The 25,026-nt window shown below is 42.2% G+C and overlaps 1 protein-coding gene across 2 annotated transcripts in view; it reads left to right on the top strand.

Moving 5' to 3' along the window:
- Positions 1-25,026, top strand: part of NFXL1 (nuclear transcription factor, X-box binding like 1) — a 123,113-nt gene that overhangs the window by 56,527 nt on the left and 41,560 nt on the right. For both annotated transcript variants that reach the window (XM_068278535.1, XM_068278534.1), the window contains 6 exons: positions 6,580-6,670; positions 14,105-14,225; positions 17,418-17,577; positions 17,875-17,966; positions 20,364-20,385; positions 21,392-21,526. In XM_068278535.1, coding sequence (XP_068134636.1) covers positions 6,580-6,670; positions 14,105-14,225; positions 17,418-17,577; positions 17,875-17,966; positions 20,364-20,385; positions 21,392-21,526 — 621 coding nt within the window. The remainder of the gene's footprint in view (positions 1-6,579; positions 6,671-14,104; positions 14,226-17,417; positions 17,578-17,874; positions 17,967-20,363; positions 20,386-21,391; positions 21,527-25,026) is intronic.

Raw genomic sequence — 25,026 nt, 5'->3', positions numbered from 1 at the left:
CACTGCTCTGTTTACTTTAAACACAAAATAAAATGTTGGCATTCGGAAAAAAGTCCTATTTTCAGACTTGGCAACCCCCATTGCACAGAGACTATATATTCTGTAGCTCTGGCTGAGTCCAGGTTACATAGTTATTTTGGTTGAAAAAAGACATACGTCCATCGAATTCAACCAGTACAAAGTACAACTCCAGCCCATCCCCCACATACCCCTATTGATCCAAAGGAAGGCGAAAAAACCCCCACAAGGCATGGTCCAATTAGCCCCAAAAGGGAAAAATTCCTTCCTGACTCCAGATGGCAATCAGATCAGATCCCTGGATCAACATCATTAGGCTTGCCTTTACGTTAGGGTATACTGTTAATATTGTCAATAATGGATCACCCTATTATGTGAAGAGTTGCTGTTGCCTCTAACCTATGACTAAAAATAGTTGCGAGATGAGAATATCTCAAAGTTTTATAGTTTTTCATTATCTTCTTCTGGACCAGACATGAAATTCCTCAGACTTGATTGATAATGCACATCTTACCCTCAAGCCTTTATTGCTGTATCCAAAATGCAGCCAATCTATAAAGGTATCTAAAGTGAGAGCCTGTTTTATTTAATTAAAATAGATTCAGACATGTCTAGTTATAAATTTGTCCGAGACAGTACATGAGTAGCATTGTGTAATGCAGTATGCTTAACCAAGTTGAGGGTAATTTACTATGTTTTTGTCTTATAAATGCGAAACATATTGATTTTAGGTTTCCTTTATAGTGGTATTTGAGGTAAAACATGTTTTTCCTACATGTTGCGTTCAGTGAGGAAGGATTCGGAACGTTCATTTTTCTCTCTGTAATGACATTTCACACCATTTTTTTATCTCTGGTGCTTGTCACTGGGATAGAAAGTCAAGTGAATTCCAAAATTTGGTGCACGTGACTAGGAACAAGAGAGGGGAAGAAAGTCCTCAGCAGGGCTCCATCTGGTGTCACTTGCCCCACTCTTTGTGTAGCTTTCTTAAAACTTCCTGTCTTGGTGAAGGAATTGAAGGACAGTCTTACTCAGTGGTGCAGATATGAAAACAAGTCTAATATATTTTTTTTTACTCAGAATGAATCCATTTTGCTTTAAAGGGTACCTTAAAGAGAAACTCCGACCAAGAATTGAACTTTATCCCAATCAGTAGCTCAGGGATTTAAAAGATTTTACAATGGGAAACACTGACTAAATCATTTATTTATACATAATTATTGTAAAAATGAAGCACTTTTTTATTACATTGTTTTCACTGGAGTTCCTCTTTAAAGTGTACCTGTAGGGAAAAAAAAAGTGCCCCTATGGTGCACTCATCTCAGGAAGGGAAATACCTCTAGATCATGGAGAAGCTTCCCCAATCCTCCTTTCCTTAGTCTATTCTAGTGCTGAAACAACCAAAGGATAACGTGTCAGAGCTTGTCAACAGTTTGTGCATGCGCACTAGAATGGACCCACTTGGCTTTCTTCAGAAAAGATGATTCCAACCGGGTTCATGCTACTGCACAGACCCAATCATACTCAGCATTTTCCGCCTGAGCGGTACGGCTGCACCTCGGGGGTCTCGGTGCTTGATCGAGCCGCTGGAGGAGGACAGGTGAAGCCTTTTCAGGATCCAGAGGTTTCCCCCTCCCGAGATAAGTATTTTAATGTGCTCATAGCAAACCTCACATGTTTGCTTTAACTGACATGTGACATGAGATCTGCCAATAATTTCTAGCTGCACCCCCTCCTTTTGTGTCACCAACCCCTCCCTCTAGATTGTAAGCCTTTGGCAGGGCCCTCTCCCCTTGTGTATCATACTTGACTGTGGGCACTTTACCCAGAATTTGGAACTTGTAATTTTTACCACTACCACTCCAGTTTATGATCTGGCATTGTACTACTGTCTGCATTGTGTTGTGTATCTTTTTGCTATTACCTGTATTGTTGTATCTATTGGGCTTGATTTACAAAACGGTGCTAACTTTAGCACTGGCCCTTAGCACGTCTAAACTCAGTTGAAATGTGAGAAGTAGTGATCGTGCGCAAAGTACCGCGCGCAAAGTTTTGCGCGCGCACTGCACAGAGCGCTCCGCGCGAAGTGCCCATTAAAGCCTATGGGACTTAGCGCGCGCAAAACTTTGCGCGCGATCTGATTGAGAAATCCGGTGCTAACCTACTTAGCACCCTGGTTAGCGCGCCTTAAGACTTTAGACGTGCTAAGTAGGTTAGCACCTCTTAGTAAATCAAGCCCATTGTCTATTACCTGTATTGTTCTGTCACCCCTGTTATCATTGTCTGTAACCCTATTTATTGTACAGCGCTGCGTAATATGTTGGCGCTATATAAATCTAATAAATAATAATAATGAGATAAACGTGTATGTACAGTGCCAAGCCTACAAAGAACTTGGCTGTGTTAATTTTTTTCACTGTGAGAAATTGGCCAATTTCTATCAATCTAGCAGAATCTAATATAAACTATTCTCCCCGAATCTGATAAAATGATCGAATCATATGGTCGATAGTTTACTTTATTCTCAGTAAGGGCTGATTCACACTTCAAGAACTCTTTAAGCGCTAGAGATTTGAAAAGTTCATGCTAATGCAATGCTATGGGGGATTTTTACAAAATCACATCGCTTCATTGAGAACACACACATAGGATAACATTAGCAAGAGTTTTGTGAACAAGCTCTAATAATTCATTACAGACTTGTGGGTTGTAAAACATCATTTAGCTGAGACAAAACTTTTTTTTAAAAGCTTTTAAATACAAAATAAGACCATGTGATTCCAGGAAAATCCTTTATTTAATGTACAAGGAGGAGTTGGCGATGCACTTGTTTATCTCATCAGTTTATTTTAAGTTCAGGTTTGCAAATTCGAACGGTAATCAGGATGATGCCTGAATATAAACTATGGTGCTGGACAAAATACTTATTTCATGGTTCAAATGTGTCAAACAGATCGGCGACAGAACTGATCTGTCTGAAGATCTGTTCATGGCAACTTGCTCCCATCCTCACAGCCATCTACAACCAGTCACTTCAGGAGGGAAGAGTCCCTGTATGCTTCAAGAGGTCCACCATCATCCCTGTCCCCAAAAAGCAGGGAGTCTCCAACCTCAATAATTTCAGGCCTGTGGCTCTAACATCCATTATCGTGAAGAACCTTGAAAGAGTGGCCCTTTCCATCCTGAAGCTCTTCACCCATAAATATCTGCCTGGAGCTCATCAGAGAACACTTGGACAGATTGAACTCGTATGTCTGAATCCTCCTCTTGGACCCCAGTTCAGCTTTCAATACCATCTGCCCACGCCTACTTCAGGAGGATCTGGGAGTCCACCCGACTCTACGCCACTGGATTTTGGACTTCCTAACAATCGGGTCCCAAAATTCCTCAAGATGGGAGACCTATCCTTGAAACCAAGGTCTACCAACACGGACGCACCACATGGCTGTGTCCTGTCTCCAATGCTGTTTTCCCTTTACACGAACACCTGCACATCCACAGCAGACTCTGTCAAGGTCATTAAATTTGCTGATGACCCCACCGTTGTTGGCTTTGTCACCAAAAACGTTGAGCAGGCCTACTGCCAGCAGGTTGACAGGATATGTCACTGGTGCAGGGAGAACAGATTGGTCCTCAATACAGCCAAAACGGCTGAGAAGATCATAGACTACAGGAAGAATACCCTCACACCTTCTCCAATCCACATTGACAGTACTGAGGTGCCAAGAGTACCCAGTGTCTGCCTCTTGGCCACTACCATCTCCAATGAAGTGAGCTGGAAGGCCAACACTAGCTCCAGTTCGGCATGGTTCAAGAGGTTCTGACAAGATTCTACTCTGCCACCACCGAATCTGTCCTCTGCTCGTCCCTCCTGGTCTGGTACACTGGCTTCTCTGCCAGTGATAGACATAAACTTAAGAGGGTTATCAGATCAGCCAAAAGAATCATCGGGAACCCCCTCCCCCCATTTGACCTCCTCTTCAACACTAGACTGGGCTCTAGAGTGCTGATGATTGTAAATGATCCCACTCACCCAGGCCACCGCTACTTTAGTTGTCTCCCATTAGACCGGAGGTTTGGGGGTTATTGCCACCAGGACTGCAAGGCACAGGATACTGCAACTGCTCTGCACCTTACTGTGTCACCTCTTTGGTGTGTTAGTCTCCACGGTCGGTTATTAGTACTGTATTGTCTTATTGTCTTGCATTGTATATTGTAAATATCATATGATGTGCTGGGCTTTGTATGTGCCAATCCAATTCTGGGCATGACCCAGTCGCGCTTGGAAAAATAAGTGATGCTGACTCTGGTTACCACTGCAGTCCAATTTACTTGGCTTCAATGCTTTACTTATATAGGAAGACACTAGATAGTAGACTACAGATCTTCGAAACCCAGCATTACAGAAGAGACAGTGGGATGTATTCACTAAACTGCTGTAATTAATATAACGTGAGTAAAGTCTTGTGCATAAGTAGAGAGTAATGCATTTAATATAATGTATTGCATTCTGTTCTACTCATCGTACAGTAAGACTTTACGCATGTTATTCTGATTACCGCAGTTTAGTGAATATACCTCAACATGGGAGTAACTACCACCTACCAGGTTCCCCAGAAAAGATGCAGAGAAAATTCGCAGTGGCGGCAGTAAAGGGTTATACATTACCTGCTTCCAGTGATAGGACAGGTGCTTTTCACTCCCCTCTTCAGTGTAGCTCTGCGCTGTGCAGTCAAACACCATGTGACTCAATCATGTGACAGGCAGTGTGGCTGCATGGTGATTGGCTGCCAGGCCTGCAGCTGCACAGAAGAGGAGTGAGGAGGATCTTTCCCCTCTCTGGAAGCAGGTAATGTATAACGCTTCGCTGTTGCCGCTCTGCATTTGCTGACGTAAGCATGGGCTTGGCCACTGTACTGCAGTACAGTTTCAGGCTGTTGGCAGTGTTTTTAAAGCCTAGGTCATCTTTATGTAAAGAAATTATTTGTTTTTAGGATCCTCAGAGAGTTCTTCACTTTTGTTGCCAGCAGTTTAGCCATTACGTGCTGTGTGTTGTTATTTTGATGGGAAAGCAAATTTACACTGTTATACAAGCTGTGCATTTTATCAAAGTGTCATATCTTCAGTGTTGTCCCATGAAAAGCTATAATTAAATATTTACATAAAGATATTGGATGCAAGTTATGCTTTACAGGAGTTTATTATTGAGACTCGATACATTGGGTGACAGTTTGGGGCCAAGTGCTGTACATACCCATTGCTGGCCTATAAGCCAACAGTGGATGCTGTTATGAAGTGGAAGTGGGGGGAATGTTGCAGTGGACAATGGAGGCAGGCGAGGTGGGGAGCAGGGATCCCAAAGTCCTTGGTTGGGCTCTGCTGTTGCTAAAGATCCAACACAATTTGGCCTCTGTTTATAAAAAGCCGTGTGCTTAAAAAAAAATCAGGACGTTAAAATACCACATTTTTGTATTTTAGACTTTTGTGTGCAAATTCTTAAAAATGTACTCAGGGGCGAAAGAAGTTCAGTAATTTACCAAAGCCCATTGGCAAGAAACCTGTTCGGTAACAGCAGAAGAGTGTCTCTGTTGAGGCAAGCGGTTCCCAGCAGTGAAGGCATTACATTAGTAAGAGGCATCCCGACATCTTTAGATGTACATGTTTGTTGTGCTGCCTCTGCTCGCTCTGAATCTATTAGTCTTTCTTAACATTTTATTTAATTGCCACAGCTTCCAGGAACTTTCAGGAGACATTTCAGATGTCATGCTGGGGTAATTTCCCCACTAGCTCCTCCGCATCTTCCAAAAGGAACCTAAGGGGTTAAACGGCCGCAGAGGAAGCCTCTTTTGTTCCGATTTTTCTGCTCGCCTGGGGGGTAGAAAAGATGGAACCTCCCGAGAATCAAGATTCGATAAACGGGACTTGCAGGAGACGGGCTGTTTCTATTGGCTTCTGCTCCTGTCAATCATAGATTATCCCTCTCTGCTTGTGTGAGTCACAACTGTCTTCCCACAGGCTCGCACTCTCAATTTTCCACACCAGAGGTGCCAGTAAAATGTCAAAGCTTTACCCGATGTCGTTTTTTATGAATTGACATTTACTGATATTTGTTGAGGTATTTACCGCACAAGTCTGTAATTTACCTCACTGCACGGTAATTTCAGCTTTTCATGCAGTAATAGCTTTTATGAATTGACATTTTCCTAAGTGCTTGGTAAAGTCAGCTGTTTTCTGCATTACCGTATGCCGTAATGCTTTATGAATCAAGGCCTTTATCTTTATGCGACAACAGGGGCACCAATACACGCAACATTCTCAGTCAAGACATTTCTCAATCTCCTCTTTAGCCAAGTGTCATCTAGTGTGTAATTCGAGTCTGAAGAAGGCCTATGGAATGAAAGTTTACTCTTTTAACCTTTTAAATTTAACATATAAATGGTATTCTACTGGTTCAACACTTTTTAGATTTAACTAATGGCCAACAGGATAATATGCTACTGCTAGTGTTTGGGTTTTGTGAGTGAGACTAAATGTAACTAAATATTTGTATCTTCTGCCTAGTGTTGTACTGGGAACTGTCCACCCTGTGACCAGCAATGTGGACGTACCTTGGGATGCAGAAATCACAAGTGCCCCTCAGTGTGCCACAGAGGTAAGAGAACACAAAAAGGAGAGGGGACATGGACTTTTAGCAGTAGCTCTTGGTGTCTTCAGGGAAATGGTACCCAGGTCACATTATGTGACATCTTATGCGTATTCTGGATGTAAAAAGGGCTGAAGGCAGAAGCAAAGAAGAGCATATATTTTAATAATCTAGTAGAGAACACAGTGTAGGAGCTGCAGGTCGTCTTTATTCTGTAGGAGGCACTATTGATCTTCAAACCATCACTGCAATGAAATGCCTCAGTCGTTTCAGAGACATAAAACCAATATTTGCAAGAGACTAAAAGTGCTGTTTATGTCCACTTGAGTGTTGTGACATGGTCCACAGACAGCCTCATTCAGGTGGCCTATGTCTGCATCTACCTTCTCAACTATCAGGTCAGCTCTCATTGCCAGTCTATACAGTTTACCCACACCCTGGTTTGGCACTCCAGCATGTGAGGGAATAATACACATTAACAAGCTACTGCAATGTTTTCAGGGGTTGGGGGAATGTGGAAACAGCTGACATGGCCCACAGGCAGTGGCATAGCTATTGTCCTCACACCCGCCATCGCAGGGAAGCCTGCATGATTGTGAAGTCCAGACTCTGGCCTTTCAGCAACAGGGTGGGTGGGCACCCTTTAAAATCCATTGTTTAAATTGCTTTCCTTGTTGTGCTGTGCAGGAGTTCGTGTAGGCTTAGGCTTTCGTGGCCAATAGGATTGATCTCTGGTGCTGGCAGGCTAGTGACGTGCACACTGTCAGTCGCACACTGCGCCACCATTCAGTACCACCTGTCCCTGTGATCTCAGCTTCTCCATACAGCACAAGGCTATACAGCCATTAGTCACATACTGCTTCTTACTGCTTAACCAATTCACCCAGTTCTCCCTCCCAGCTGCTTGATTATATAAAGAAGGGCCCTTGCCTGTTCAATTGTTAATAGGACCTTCTTTAATTTTATCAGATTTTTTTTTGTTAGGTACAGTGGGAGGCGAACGTTTGGGCAACGTTGTTAATTGTCATAATTTTCCTGTATAAATTGTTGGTTGTTACGATAAAAAATGCCAGTTAAATATATAATATAGGAGACACACACAGTGATATTTCAGAAGTGAAATTACGTTTTTTGATTTACAGAAAGTGTGCAATAATTGTTTAAATAAAATTAGGCAGGTGCATACATTTGGGCACTGTTGTCATTTTATTGATTCCAAAACCTTTAGAACTAATTATTTGAACTCAAATTAGCTTGGTAAGCTCATTGACCCCTGGCCTACATACACAGGTGAATCCAATTATGAGAAAGAGTATTTAAAGGGATACTGTAGGGGAGTCGGGGGGAAAATGAGTTGAACTTACCTGGGGCTTCTAATGGTCCCCCGCAGAAGTCCTGTGCCTGCGCAGCCACTCACCGATGCTCCGGCACCGCCTCCAGTTCACTTCTGGAATTTCAGACTTTAAAGTCTGAAAACCACTGCGCCTGCATTGCCGTGTCCTCGCTCCAGCTGATGTCACCAGGAGCGTACTTCGCAGGCCCAGTATGGTCTGTGCCTGAGCCTTACAGGAAGACTGAGAGGGGTGGGGGAGAGGCGGAGATACGCGCTGACAGCCGTGCGTGGGGCAGGGCTGCGGCGGTTAGCCCTGCCCCAACCAGGAAGCGCTCCCCGGCTGTACCGAGGGGATTTGTGGGATCAGGGACCCCCGTTAAGCCGCGGGATGGCGGCGGTTTAGCAGGGGCACACATGCCCCTGCTATTTATGAGGTCTGAAGCCAGATTGTCTCGCTTCAGACTCTCTTTAAGACTATACACTACACAATACATACACTAGACTGCAGAAGATATCTATATAAAGACTAAATAATAATATTTACTTATTTGTGTTGCTGATTGTATTAGTGCCATGCAGAAGCAAACATAAGAGAGCGTATGAAGGATTAATGCAGCAGCCAACATTGCTCACATCTCATCTAAAAAGCAACATTGATTTTTCATGTTTCTTTGAAGCTTTCCTGAATGTGAAATAGCGCCCTGACCTTATTTATGGCAGTGGTGGAACGCCTGGCACTTTGTATCTCCATCACTGAAAAGGTTATGATGAACGCCAAGACTTTCCTTATGTGCATCGTGCTTTCATTTGCATTTCAGATGTGATATAGCTAATAATGGAAGCTGCTCTAAAGGTCACAGAGATGATTTCCCTGATAAAGCATGAGATGGAAGTCTCGCTGTCTGTGTGGTATTTGTCCAGAATTGAGTTTCTGGTCAGTCACGTATTGACATTCCTCTGATCAGATTAAAGCCTGTGCAGAGAAAATGGCAGATTGCTTTATATTGTACAATATTTCTGCAGGCCAAGGTTATCAGTGAGCTCTGCACCTTCATGTGTGAGATATTACTCAAAGGTTATTCATATTCAGCGCTTGTAAATTCTGCTCCTGGCTGGCTGATTATAGAATACTTATATGCAAAAAGGAAGGACCGGCACCGCTCAAATGTAGTTAAAGATCTTTATTGAAGTGAAAAAAATGGCAGCAGGACAGACCGCTGTTTTTGGGACAAGAAGGCCTTGTCGCGAGCAATAGCGGTGTGTCCTGCTGCCATTTTTTTTCACTTCAATAAAGAACTTTAACTACGTTTTAGCATTGAGCAGTGCCGGACCTTCCTTTTTGCATGAACTGATTGCTCCCCAGGAGGCACTGGGGTTTGGATCTGGGCATGCTCCAACTGTTGGCATTTCGGTGCTGCCTTCCATTTGTTTTTATAGAGTACTTGTAAGCATAAATGTCTCATGGAGCAACCTGAGGAGGAAGCAGTGTATAGTTTTGATAAATGAAAGCAGGAAGGAACACATACACAGTACACACACACACACACACACACACACACACACACACACACACACACACACACACACACACACACACACACACACACACACACACACACACACACACACACACACACACACACACACACACACACACACACACTGTTCCTGGCATTTTCAATTTGTATTCCCTCTGACTGAAGCCAATCCTGATGTCATTTCCTCCTTTACTTTTTTTCTTTCTTATAGAAATTGCACTGTCATAGCTAGCTTGCTTTGTAAACACATGTGAACACAGCCTAAATCAGATTTCAGCAGCTCTCTAAACTGCCCTCAACCAATCAGTGCGGAGCAGGAATGTGGAAGGGGAGATGACAAACTTCCTTCTCCTTAGCAATGTACCCAAATAGATTATTGCACAATAGAAAACAATCCAGGAACAACCCGCACTTTGATTGCAGTGAAAAAACGTTTAATCATTGGAAAATTGTAAATAGCAAGAAAACTGCAGTAAAACTTATTGGGCATCCATGCATCAAGGAGGAGGAAAAGGTCGACAATTGTTTCACCCTGCGATCTGACAAGATTAGCTGCATGCTTGTTTCTGGTGTAATTCAGACACTACTGCAGCCAAATAAACTAGCAGGGCTTTCAGGCAACTGGTGTTGCTTTAAAGGAAATAAATATGACAGCCTTCATATTATTATCACTTAGAGATTTTGTAATAAAAAAAAGTGCCCTGGGGGGTACTTACCTCGGCAAGGGGAAGCCTCAGGGTCCCAATAAGGCTTTCCCCTCCCCTGTAGCTGCAGGCAATCCAGCATTGGCTCCCCCGAAGTCTCTCGCAATCCTGGCTCGACAAGCCTGACAAGGCTTGATATATTCTCCTTCCCTGGCTCGAGCGGGGGCGCTGTTGTGGCTCTCAGCACGGAAATAACAGATCTCTGTCAGGTCCGCTCTACTACGCAGGCGCAAGAGACTTGCGGACCGACAGCCATCAGCTACTTCTGCCTATCTCAGAGCGGAGAGCCAATACTGCACCTGCACTGGAGCCGGGAAGGTAAATATTTACATCCCCACTGTTCGGAGGGGCACAGCGAGAAAGCCGTGGGATGGAGGAGGGCGGGGGAAGCCTCGATAGGATCCGGAGGCTTCCCCCACCCAAAGTGAGTACACTCCAGGGGAATTTTTTTTAGTTACAGGTTTTCTTTCAGTTGTCCTTTAAAGGACAACTATCAAAGTTAACTTAAATTCTAAATGCCACATATACAGTGGTGTGAAAAACTATTTGCCCCCCTCCTGATTTCTTATTCTTTTGCATGTTTGTCACACTTAAATGTTTCTGCTCATCAAAAACCGTTAACTATTAGTCAAAGATAACATAATTGAACACAAAATGCAGTTTTAAGTGATGTTTTTTATTATTTAGTGAGAAAAAAACCTCAAAACCTACATGGCCCTGTGTGAAAAAGAAATTGCCCCCCTGAACCTAATAACTGGTTGGGCCACCCTTAGCAGCAATAACTGCAATCAAGTGTTTGCGATAACTTGCAACGAGTCTTTTACAGCGCTCTGGAGGAATTTTGGCCCACTCATCTTTGCAGAATTGTTGTAATTCAGCTTTATTTGAGGGTTTTTTAGCATGAACCACCTTTTTAAGGTCATGCCACAACATCTCAATAGGATTCAGGTCAGGGCTTTGACTAGGCCACTCCAAAGTCTTCATTTTGTTTTTCTTCAGCCATTCAGAGGTGGATTTGCTGGTGTGTTTTGGGTCTTTGTCCTGCTGCAGCACCCAAGATCGCTTCAGCTTGAGTTGACGAGCAGATGGCCGGACATTCTCCTTCAGGATTTTTTGGTAGACAGTAGAATTCATGGTTCCATCTATCACAGCAAGCCTTCCAGGTCCTGAAGCAGCAAAACAACCCCAGACCATCACACTACCACCACCATATTTTACTATTGGTATGATGTTCTTTTGCTGAAATGCTGTGTTACTTCTATGCCAGATGTAACGGGACACGCACCTTCCAAAAAGTTCAACTTTTGTCTCATCGGTCCACAAGGTATTTTCGCAAAAGTCTTGGCAATCATTGAGATGTTTTTTTAGCAAAATTGAGACAAGCCTTAATGTTCTTTTTGCTTAAAAGTGGTTTGCGCCTTGGATATCTGCCATGCAGGCCGCTTTTGCCCAGTCTCTTTCTTATGGTGGAGTCGTGAACACTGACCTTAATTGAGGCAAGTGAGGCCTGCAGTTCTTTAGATGTTGTCCTGGGGTCTTTTGTGGCCTCTCGGATGAGTTTTCTCTGCGCTCTTGGGGTAATTTTGGTCGGCTGGCCACTCCTGGGAAGGTTCATCACTGTTCCATGTTTTTGCCATTTGTGGATAATGGCTTTCACTGTGGTTCGCTGGAGTCCCAAAGCTTTAGAAATGGCTTTATAACCTTTACCAGACTGATAGATCTCAATTAAAGTACTTTTGTTCTCATTTGTTCCTGAATTTCTTTGGATCTTGGCATGATGTCTAGCTTTTGAGGTGCTTTTGGTCTAATTCTCTGTGTCAGATTTATTTAAGTGATTTCTTCATTGAAACAGGTGTGGCAGTAATCAGGCCTGGGGGGTGACTACAGAACTCAGGTGTGATAAACCACAGTTAAGTTATTTTTTAACAAAGGGGGCAATTACTTTTTCACACAGGGCCATGTAGATTTGGAGTTTTTTTTTCTCACTAAATAATAAAAACCATCATTTAAAACTGCATTTTGTGTTCAATTATGTTATCTTTGACTAATAGTTAACGGTTTTTGATGAGCAGAAACATTTAAGTGTGACAAACATGCAAAAGAATAAGAAATCAGGAAGGGGGCAAATAGTTTTTCACACCACTGTATTTCTAGGAATTACTAGTAAGTAGCAATACAAAGGCTTTTTTTGATCATTTAATTTCTATTGAGAAGAAAATATGACATTAACCGAGAAAAGTTTTCACTGTGGGCAATATTATGGAGGACTGCGTCCAGCACATCCTGCATACAGAAACAGTCTTTACTGGCTGTAATCCTGTGACTGAAATGTCTTTAGTACAATAGAAAGCAGAAATATGGCATGCCTCTGCTTTACCCAGTTTTAAAGTAAACAGTCAGAAAGAGCTTATTCTGAATGGTGGATGTAAGCAAGAACAGGAATAAAGTAAGGGTCCTTCTCTTTAGATCCTTCCTCTGTAGTTGAAAAATCTTTCCGCTGTTCTCATGCGAACTGTAAGAAAGCAGTGTGTATGGACAGGACAGGAACAAACAGTAAATCATTCCTCTGTGAATAATGGTAGGGAAGTGTACCTGTCTACATGGTACAGTCCTGGTATCAATATCAAAGGAGACCTCTGATACACAAGGCATTTCCTTCACATAGGCTGTGATTAGAGACTTCTTAAAAGCTTTCTATTGTTACTGTCTAATAGCCAGTGGCGTAGCTAAGGAGTTGTGGGGCCCCGATGCAAGTTTTACATTGGGCCCCCCAAGCACTCTATATATAACAATTGATACAGCACACCAAAACCTGCCAATGGCAACTACAGTGTCAGAGGTACAAGAAGGGGATGGGGAGCAGTTTGTTAATGATTACCACTATTCAAAGTATAGAAGTAAATATTATGAGCACAGGACCAATAGATGGCTAATACTGTGGTTGAGGGAGGGCCCCTTGGGGCCAATCTGGCTCAAGGGCCCCTATGAGGTCGCAACCTCTGCATCCCCTATTGCGCCCCTGCTATGGGTATGTGGGGTTTACAGATTGACATTTTCTTTGGTAGTTGGGGGGGGGGGGGGGGGAGTGTATAAATGGATCCATTTGGACAAATTTTATACTTCCATGTAGTATGTAGTAGTACAGCTCATAAAAAAACATATAGGCCTCAATTCACTAAGCTTTATCAAACACTTTACCGAACGTTTGATAATTTACCTTATGGGTAAAATCTAATTTTGAATTCACTAAGGTATTACATGTTTATCGAATGTTTTATCGATAAAACATTCAATAGATATGTAATACTTTAGTGAATTTAAAATTAGATTTTACCCATGAGGTAAATTATCAAACGTTCGGTAAAGTGTTTGATAAAGCTTAGTGAATTGAGGCCATAGTATCTATTTAAAGTATTTTCACTCAGTTTACTCTTCTACTACAGAGATTCTACAATCAAGATTGTATTAATTTTTGAGCAAAGATGGTAATAATAGACCAATATAAATCGGTGAGGTTGGATGTGTTTTGGTTCTCCTTTAGGTATTATTGTATTGCATATCAGTAGTCTTGATTGATTCCAGTCTGATTTTTTTTTTTGGGGGGGGGGGGGGGGAGGGGAATATTAGTTGTGAATAGCAAAGAGCTGTACTCACTAGATGTATTAATAGCCTCCCTTTACAGTTTGTGGCAAACACGGAAGTTTGTTAGCAGGCTTGGTGATTTGTTCATGTACGACATTCATGTGTAGCTTGTACCAGTGGCCCATTATGCAATGTGTGCTTTTTTTATTTTTTTTCACGTACTTCATATAGCAGTTTCATGTTGTCTTGTGATTTTCAAAGGTTTTTCCTTTCTTGTCTATCTCAGGCAGCTGTTACCCATGCCCAGAAACTGTTGATGTGAAGTGTAATTGTGGCAGGACTATGCTGACAGTTCCATGTGGCAGAGAGCGCAGTACCAAACCGCCCCGCTGCAGGGAGGCGTGCAGGTATTTACCCTAGATGCTATCATGCATGACAATGAATTGTGACTGTTATGGCCCTATTATGTTATATTATTCTCTTATGTATTACTGTTATGCAGATATATACTTACACATTTTTAGTTCCAAAAGGTTTTTATTTGTGTTAACACACACAAAAAAAATTTGAATGTACAATCATAAAATTGCAAATGAAGACCCACGCAGGGGTTGTTAACATTTTTTCGTAAGAAATCTTTTATATCTATGGAAAAAAACAAAAATGAAGAAAACACTTAAAGGGGAACTTCAGCCTAAATAAACATACTGTCATTAAGTTACATTAGTTATGTTAATTAGAATAGATAGGTAATATAATTTTTTTACCCACCCTGTTTTAAAAGAACAGGCAAATGTTTGTGATTCATGGAGGCTGCCATCTTTGTCATGGGGGCAGCCATCTTTTTGGTTGAAAGGAGGTGACAAGGAGCAGGAGACACAGTTCCAACTGTCCTGTGTCCTGATAACCCCTCCCAGCTGCACACTCTAGGCTTCAAATGTCAAATTCAAAATGTAAAACAATAAATAATTTGCACCAAAACAGCAGAACGAGAGCAACAACATCAGAAATCCCATCATGCTTTGCACAGCATCAGGGGAAAAAAGCCCGGGCAGTTTTCTTCTGTGCAGCTAAAAATGAGGCTTGGATAAGAGAAACAAAGTTCTGATGCTGTGAAACTGTTAAAGAAACACCAGGCCTTTTCAGTGCTGCTGAGTCGATTTTTAGTCCGGAGGTTCACTTTAAGAACTTTGTGAGATCGCACTTTTTTGGTCTCCTAAATCACACTTCTTAATGTAAATCAACTGCTCGTTTCTGATCATGAAAATTGCAGCAGAGGTCTAAGGCCCAAATTCTCAATTTTAAATATCCACTGTGACCAAATATTATGAAAGCCATCCAAACTCTGATATTGTAGTGTTTGTTGAGTCAAAAACTTCATTATGGGATACACTATGGGACTATGGGAAACATATACATTTTACATTTGATATCATATTATATATACATTTTAATACCATATTACCAGAGGTTACCATGTGTGCATATTAAATCCTGATTTATAAATTATTCTTAACCTCTTGCCGTCCACTCCACGCCAATTGGTGTGAAGTCCTGGGGCGGGTTTTTGCAGGAGATCGCGCATGCATCTCTGCTCGAATGATGGAGCTCCGCCCCGTCATCAGTCTCCCAGCGGTGATCACCGCTATTAGGCTGTTAGTTGACGAAACCACTGTCTATTTACACTGTACAGCGCTGCGATCTACGGCAGCACTGCACTGCGACTAAAAAGCGATCCGCTGTCATAGGCCGATTGCGCTGATTAGCTGGCGGAGGGAGGGTCAGTTATAAAAATAATTTTAAAAAATTATGGATTATAAATGTAATGTATTATAAAATTAAACAAATATTTGTAAAAAAAATAAATAAACGTGGGAGCGATCATAGCCCAGCAACAGAAAGCTCTCTTGGTGGACAGAAAAGGGGGGGGGGAATCACTTGTGTGCTGAGTTGTACAGCCCTGCAGCTGCAGTGGCCTTAATTGTAAAAAAAATAGCCTGGCTACTAGATTACTAAAGGGGGGGGGGGGGGGGGTAATCTGTCTAGTATATAAAATGCATAAACCATCTTCACACCTACCTCGTTGTCCAGAGATCTGGCCTCGGGTCCGAATGGCTCCATGACTCCAGTAAATAGTAGTAACAATCTTTGGCAGCGTGATGGCGTAAATAGATTGCACACACGCTTTTCAGCACCTGGTCATTGGTTCATATCCCAACTAGGCACTCTGCATGGAGTTTACATGTTCTACCTGTTTCTTTGTGGGTTTCCTCTAGGCACTCTAGTTTCCACCTACACCCCCTTCTTCCAAAACAAGACATACAGATAAGTTAACCACTTTGAATCCCTTGCTACGCTTATCTACTCCTTACAAAACTTCATCTGAAGCTCAGGGGAGTAGATAGGCGTACTTGTGGTAAACAGTGTGCTGTATGCCCAATAAGCTATCTGATTATGTATATAGGGTATCATTTTAACCGTGACAAGTGAGAGAATAGATTTTGTGTTGTTTGACAACTGAGGGCTAAGTCATGTGATTTTTTTTTTACCGGAAAACTGAATGAAAAGCAATAAAACTTATTTTTATGTACTCTATACCCCTAAATAAATACTTGTAAAAAAAAACAAAAGTGACAGCATTGAAAAGAGAATACATAGTTACCCTAGGGTCTTGGCTTTTAAAATATGTATGCCATGAGAGTGTATTACTATTAATCATGAAGATAAGGGCTTTTAATTACTGATAGAGTACAATGAGAAAACAAAAACACAAACCGGAAACTAATATATTATCGCCATGCATTGTACTAGGAACATTATTTAAATGTTGAGATAACCAGGACAAATAAGCAAATACAATGTGTGGGTTTTACCTATGGTAACATTGTTTATTTGAAAACTATAGTGGATGGAAATGGAGAAATAGTGTATTTTTTATTTTTTTTCTCATTTTTCCCTTTAAAATGCACAGATAATAACATAATTACTAAAAGCAAATATCACCCTCACAAAGCATAATTTGTGGCAAAAAAAACAAGATATAGATCATTTACATCTGATGAGTAGCAATAAAGTTATTGGTGAATGAATGGGAGGAGCGCTGAAATGTGAAAATTGCTCTGGTTTTTAAGCAAAAAACCCTGTGGTGCTGAAGTGGTTAATTGGCTTCTCCCTAAACTGGCCCTAGACAAAAATGGACATATGACAATGGTATCGATTTAGAGTGTGAGCTCCTCTGGGGGACAGACAGTTATTGCCATGACTATATATAGTCTGTAAAGCACTGCAGAAGAGATCAGAGCTATAGATAGACAAAAAAAAATATTATAATCTTCTGTCTGCCCAAAGTAGCTGGGGATGAAGGTGGAATTCTGGCTTATTTTAAATTGATTTTACTTTGATTGCTGTATCTATGACCTGTCAGACAGATTTCCTAACCCCCTAGCCCACTTTTTAGCTTTTTGGGTTGATGAGAAATACAACTATTGTCTGCTTTCTATCTTATTATGTTCCTACTTTTCTGTTGAATTGTTGCCACATTAAACTGTATCGATACTTTAACACTAATAATAATAATCCTTTTTATCCCCAACATGAAGCCAGCCTTCTACCTGCCACCACGAGGCCCGAGAAAGGCACAGGTGCCACTTTGGGCCGTGTCCACCATGCCGACAAATTTGTCAGAAAACCTTGCAGAAGTGTGGCCACCTTTGTCCTATACCTTGCCATGATGAGGCGCTAGTGAAACAAAAAGGCCTGGTAAGATACTTGAGGAATGCTATGAAATAATGGGGGGGGGGGGGGGCGTGGGAGGATTAAACGTACCCAGGAGCCTTCTGCTTTAATCCATCCCACGGCACGTCCAACGCTGCGCTCCAATTCCTGGTCACGTGACTACCGCACTTCGTAATGTACAGTATTTTATGATACTGCTGTTTGATTGTATATCTAATTTTGTTAAAATTTCGGTAAAAATTTTGAAACAGGAAAATATACACCAAAATGGTTTTGACACAGATGCTCCTTTTAAATGACTTTTTTGTTGCCTTTGCTCAGCCTCAGCCAGCCGGTCCTTGGGAACAGCCTTGTGAGCCAGCTTTTATTCAGACCGCTTTACCGTGCCCACCTTGCCAAGTTCCTATACCAACGTAAGTATGAACCATACACATTATATGTTCAATGCTGCTGCGCTTTTACTCCTCACAGACACATCCAGTGGTAGCACATGTAGGGGGAGAAGAAAAGAGAACAAAATCATAGGGTGTAACGTATACTCAATTCACCCTTGGTGCCAAACACACACACTTCAAGGAGTAGTGAATAAGCCCCCAACCAGGATAACCACCACCACTTCCTATAGAGTGGCCGTTCACCCTCAGTATACTTGTAAACAAGCCCAGCCTTTGGCAGCCATTGCTTCTGCAATAAACATCCTAGAGCCGATATAAAAGTAAACCATAGAGTAATTCCGTTTATTATGACAATAAAACCCTGCTAACAATTCTGCTTACAATGTAAACACTTGGATATGAGCATATCATAGTCATATACTGCACCGGATCATCAGCGCGTCCGCCGGCCGAGTGTAGCTGCTAACCTCGCTCCTTCTCAAGTGTACGTGCATGCGTACATCCAGGCTCCGTTGCCGTCCAGGCTCCGTGGGCAGAGCCTGGACGTACGCATGCACGTATCCAAGTGTTTACATTGTAAGCAGAATTGTTGGCAGGGTTTTATTGTCATAATAAACGGAATTACTCTATGGTTTACTTTTATATCGGCTCTAGGATGTTTATTGCAGAGGCAATGGCTGCCAAAGGCTGGGCTTGTTTACAAGAATACTGAGGGTGAGCGGCCACTCTATAGGAAGTGGTGGTGGTGGTTATCCCGGCTGGGGGCTTATTCACTACTCCTGGAAGTGTGTGTGTTTGGCACCAAGGGTGAATTGAGTATACGTTACACCCTATGATTTTGTTCTCTTTTCTTCTCCCCCTACATGTGCTACCACTGGATGTGTCTGTGAGGAGTAAAAGTGCAGCAGCATTGAACATATAAAGTTTGGACTGCCTGTACAGAGGACACTGCTTGCAGCTTTGACAATTATCAAGTACTCTTATCACATTGAGCGCAGCGATATTATTGCATTTAGTGAACCATACACTATTTGTATTTGTTTTTTAAACTATTATGAATGTCCGATAGTATTCAGGTATAGAAATGTAAATTAATTGTACAATATATTTCAGGGTACAACATAGGTTGCCATTTCCTGCAAAGGAACCATATTAAAGCGGACCTGAACTCAGAACTTCCTCTCTGCTCTAAAAGATACACAACAGCATAATAACCTTTAAACAAAAAACATTTCTTTGTTACACCTGATACAAATCCTGCAATACATCTGCAGTGTCTCTACTTCCTGCTGCTTCATGGAAGCAGACATATTGTTAATCACCTGTGCTTTCAAATGGCCTTATCTGCCATCTCTGCCATTGGCAGTCATGTGACACGTGAGAGATCAGATTGCAACTTGTGATTAGACACAAATGGGGGGGGGGGGAATAAGCTAAACTCTCTAAATACATACAGAGTGCATTTCTCTGTATTTCTTCAGTCCTGTGCAAGAGATGTTATTATTATTATTATTAATAATTTATAAAGCGCCAACATATTCTGTACAAAATGGGAAAACAAAAAAGGGGTACATGATGCGAACAATGATATACATCAAATATGGACACTGGTACAAAATACAGAACTGGTGATTACGACATATGTAACATGATGAATAAAATGTATAACAGAGAGAAAGCTATTAAATAAATACAATTCCAAGACACAAAAGGGTGAGAGCCCTGCCCTTGCAAGCTTACAATCTAAAGGAAAGGGGGGAAACGAGGTGGGGAGTTCAGGTCCACTCCAGTGATGCATTATCTGTGGGTGCAAGTTGTTTCACGTTGGAATATTCATTTGTCGCCGTCTGTGTTTTGCATGTTAATGCCATTACAATGTACGTTGGGGAACCGGTCTGTACAAGGAGCAGGTTCACATTACCTTAATATCCTTTGCAAGTTTTTATGACTTCCTCTATGGAGGATTTTTTATGATGATGAGATGTCTGGCCGTCACCAGGTGACAAGAAGAACATGACCTTCAGCTTTAGCGTTTCCAGATGTAGCAGCTTTCCTTCTGTCTATTCACTGATCGCAGCTTCCACTCTCATCAGCTTTTTAAGAGCTGATATATCTGTCTGAAAATTCCGCAGACTGTATATCGTAAAAGGTTCCCAATACCCCCACTTTCCTTTTGTTTTGTGTCCTCTGTTGCCTATCGGGCGACATTATCCTAATTCTGTGACAAAATAACAAAAAAACAAAATGTAGGCTTTTGCAGATTTGTGCAAGTATCTACTTAAAATTTTACAATTTAGTTGTGTACAGTTTTGACAGAACGGTATTAAAAAACTGGTCTCTATCATTACTGTTCATTTCCTTATATTTGATTCTATAGCATCTAATGTATTTTTTTTTCTTTTATTTCTTCACCAGTGAGTGTCTTGGCAAACATGAGGTAAGCATCTAACATTACAGTCTGTTTCAGAGAGAATGTTATGTAAATCTATCCTGGGAGTTTCCTGTGCTTGGTAGCACCTATTTACAGCATAGAAAAACAATACTCTTGCCTTCTTAAGTTGTTTTTATTGCTTTGTGGAAAAACACAAAAAAGGGGAACCATTGACTGTTTTTAGATGTATATTCGCAAGAGGTTCTCCTAAAACTACACAGCTGTCTTTTTTCACATTGTAGAAATTCGGACCACTTGCTTATCCATGGATCTTTGTGTTGTTTTTTTTCCCCTCTGCGAGCCCCTAAGGTCCTAGATACAGAAGTAAAGAAAATGTTGTTTCGGTCTTTGTACTTGAGATTTAAGGTGGCCATACATCAGGTGACTTGGCGGCTGATTGACCATCTGATTCCATGATTATAATCAGATCGGATGAAAACCGATGCTGCCCAATAGACAATGCAACCAATTTCAGGCTGAAATTGGTCGCATGTGTCGATCGAACATGGTGCAAGATGTAGCGTCGACATTCTCAATTGGGTGCTCTGTGGGATCTGTGTGCGATATCAGGACGGGTAACAAATGCAGCGGGACCCCCGGTGCTGTCCCCCCTAATGTAAAATGTTCACCGTACCGTATACGTTACCTGTTGGTATCCACCTCAGGCTCAGTCTCTGCACTACTACCCATGCCCTGCCCCACTTGGTTGCCAGCATGTACGTGGAGCACCTGTGTGACGACACACAATGTGCCCCGTTAAGCCGGCAACTGCGTGGTGCGCGCGTCTGGGAGGCAGTGTGGAGACAAAGCCAGCGGCGGACACTGACAGGCGTCGAATGTGGCATTACAAGGCCGATTCCCGAGAGATTTCATGCTGATATTTATCTGGCACAAATTACATAAGGACAAAATTATTATTTTGTTACACAGTGAGGCAGCCTTGGGAGTCTATAATACATAAAATGGGTTATATGTAAACTATGCATTACGACTAATTTTTCATTTTTCTTAGGTGAGTCCATTGCCTTGTCATTCTGCTGGCCCTTTCTCTTGTAAGAGACCGTGTGGGCGTTGGCTTGCTTGTGGCAATCATGCTTGCTCTAAAGAGTGTCATAAAGTCACTGAGGATAATAATAACAAAGGCAAGGTAAGGACTTACGTTCACTTTTTAGATTTTATTAGCATTTTTCCAGATTACTTTAGAGTTGTTAGCATGATCTGCAGTCTCTTGAGCTAATTTCAAAGTATTCTTTCCCAAATGATGATTATGGACTAGCTAACGTTTTTTTTTCAAAACCCTGTTATGATTTTCTTCTCAATCAGAGTGATGGTTAGTCGGGTGAAGGGGGCTAGCACCTGCAGAATCTAAAGCAGGGGTGTCAAACTCAAATACAAAGTGGGCCAAAATTGAACAGTGGGACCTAGTCGCAGCCAATCTCAATGTCTACTGGCCAACTTATGAAGTTCCCTGGCCTCTAATGGCCCCCTCCAACCCTATGCATATCTCTGGTGTCTAGTGGTCCTCCTCCCTCATCTATACAGTTCTCTGGTGTCTAGTTGTCACTACTCTCCCCCATACAGTTCCCTAGTGTTCAGTGCTTTCCCTCGACCTCTCCCACATGGCTTTCCTGGTGATCTAGGCCTTCTCCTCCAATATAGCTTCCCTGGTGGTCTAGAGCAGTGTTTCTCAACATTTTATTGGTATGTACCCCTTTTAAAACCCTGTACTCACCGAGTACCCCCTAGCATAGTAAACATTATCACAAGTACCCCTTACAAAATATATATTTAATCATAGTACATGATAATTGGTTCTAAACAATTTCCAAGCATTTACTATTGCTTTTAATTAGCTAAAATACTAACTTGGTGTTGTTTAAATAAGATTTATCTTTTTCTAAAACTGTAAATTTGATATTCTTGGTTAAGTATATCAAGCCCAAGTACCCCCTGGAACCATCAGAAGTACCCCCTGGGGTACGCGTACCACGCGTTGAGAACCTAGGGTCTAGAGTGTGCCAAACACGATGCAAAGTGGGAAAACCACTGGAGGGCCATATGTAATGGCTCAGAGGGCCAAATTTGGCCTGCGGGCCAGAGTTTGATATGTATGATCTAAAGTATGTTTTATTTTTTCTCTACGTCACATCTCCCTTCAGTCACTTGGAGGCACTGCTCAGAGGCATCACATAGTAGACATCCACACCATCATTTCACTGTAGAGGCTGTATACACTTTTCTGCATTGTACATGGTGGAGAGCAGCGGTGCAGTCTTTAACTTAACAATACAGAAGCTGCTTTGTATGCTACGGTCTAAGGACTAGCAGATACAGTAGAGTTAAGTACTATGGGACTTAAGAGCAGCAACTCAGGTAAGTGTACAGTACTTAATAAGTACACTTATCCTTTAAACCCATATCAAACATTCCATTTTTGGTTTTAGGTGAGGAAACCGATTCTCCCATCCATGTTAGGCCTGAAGACTTCCATATACTTCATGTGGCTGTCTTTCGGTTTATGTGGGGGGACGAGACGTATATTATGGGAAACTAGGTTCCTTCATAAAAGGTCTGGAGGCCTGTCGGTCCTGAACCTGTTAAAATATTTTACTGCAGACCAATTAGCTCCAATTCCCATCTTATATGTGCAAGCCCATACCCCAAGGTGAGTGGAAATAGAAAATGCTCTACTTGAGCGCTTACGTAGAAGAGTATTCTGTGGACTCCGGCCCTACCTAAACAATAGCAATACACAGCTAAAAGTGTTTCTGATGCTGAAACCAAGAAAATTCATGTAAAAGTTTGTATCCTGAATAACTTACTGCATTTGATGTCTCTACATTGCCTCTTTTAGGCCTAGTTCACACTGGCACGGATGAAAAACTGATCTGTGGCACCAATCAGTTTTTTAAAACGCTTAGTTTTCCATCCTTGAATTTCCACTGCATTACTGCGCAGTCAGGGTGGTCTGGAAGAATTGCAGCGGAACCAAACTCGAGGTCTGTTCGGGGGAACATACCGACCGGTCCAATGTGAACGGATCCATTGGTTAACATTGGATCTGTAACTGTCCGCTAAACCTTGCATCTTCTTAAGCCAATGTGAACCGAGCCTAAGTTCTTGTGCACACATTGGCTTAAGCTCACATTGTTTTATTGAAATAAGTGTGCAGTAAGCTGTGTTACCTGCCGATAATTACAAGTGCAGAGTAATGCAGCTCACTGCAGTCTGCTTAAATACTCCCCAAGATTTGGGAAATGGTATTCATTAAATCTTTGAATGTAATTGATGTATTGTTCAGATCTATACAAGTTCTCTCTGTCATTTAATGTTCTATTTTCCCCACAATCCTTCAGGGCAAAGGTGAGACGTAGCTCCTCCCAGGAACAGGAACAGACAGCACTTCCCCTATAAAAAAGTCACATGGTTAGTCCACCCTCAGTGCTGTTTGTTCCTGCGTCCAGGCAGGTCGGCATCTCCCCTTTGGGTGAAGCCTGTGTGCTGGGCTGCAGGTGGATCTCTCTGGGTGGCTGAGACTGTGGTACTGAGGCAGTCTGGCCATGCGCCCCAGGCTGGAGCTTTCCAGGGGTTTGCCTACCTTTCTCTCCCGCTTCCAGGGAGAGCAAGAGTGGAAGGCGTGGGTTCCCCTTGGCGGCCTTGCGGCGGAGTGAGCAGGACGGAGGTAAGCCGGCGGCCATGTGCAGCGTGGAGCGCATTGCGGCCATTAGGACGCTTGGCCGCGTCCGGATGCGTACTTTCCGGCGGGTATGCCGAAAGTAACAATTTGTAGTGCCGGCTCATTACTCTCTCTGCAGCTTCCGGGCCGCCACTCATCCATTCGCGGCAGGCCAGGTATGTTTCAAGGGGAAGCTGCGCGGGCCTGTAGCACTGTTGCTCAGAGAGAGTTTGTCCTGCGCTGGATGTGTCAGCTGGAAGCATGTCAGAAGCTGAGAGGATTGAGAGCAACCAGGCCGCCCAAAAGGTGAGATAATGGTTTCTCTTTCTGGGCTGATTGTGCTATATGTGTGAGCAGAGTTACATGCCTTGTTGTGTTGTTGTTTATGCCAATACTAAGGCTTCTGCTAAATCTGCTGCTGCTGCTGCAGATAAGCACAGGCATCCTCCTAATGATAAAACATGCCCTTTGTGCAATTTTATGTTGCCCTATGCAAAGACTGTCAGTTGTGCATACAGAGGGTTGTAGGGGAGGAGCCGGGTCACTCTGTTCAGGATACATTGAATCCTTTAGAGAGGTGATTAATGCTTCATTGGAATCAATTAAGCCCTCATTATTGAATGCTAATCCATCCACTTCTCAGGTTGCTGTATCTGGAGTATCTGTGACTGAAGTTGATAGTTTCAGACACTAGAGAAATAGAATCTGAATCTGTTTCAAAGTTTAAATTCTGTATTGAGGATGTGGTAGCTGTTTTGTTTATTCATAATCAATTATACAAAGCTGAAGGATCCACTTAATTAAAAGGTGGATGTTTATTTGAAAAGGTCTTGGGAGGCTAGTGCGGCTATGTTTAGGCCGGCTTTTACCTCTACATGTGTGGCCACAACTTTGGAGCTGTGGATTAATCAGCTCAAAGCTAACATACTGGCTGGTGCACCTGTTTTGCAATTGTTTAATTCTATTGCTAT

The sequence above is a fragment of the Hyperolius riggenbachi genome, chromosome 1 (genome assembly GCF_040937935.1).
Source record: "Hyperolius riggenbachi isolate aHypRig1 chromosome 1, aHypRig1.pri, whole genome shotgun sequence".
NCBI classification, from domain to species: Eukaryota; Metazoa; Chordata; class Amphibia; order Anura; family Hyperoliidae; genus Hyperolius; species Hyperolius riggenbachi.
This window is presented reverse-complemented; position numbering and strand designations above follow the sequence as displayed.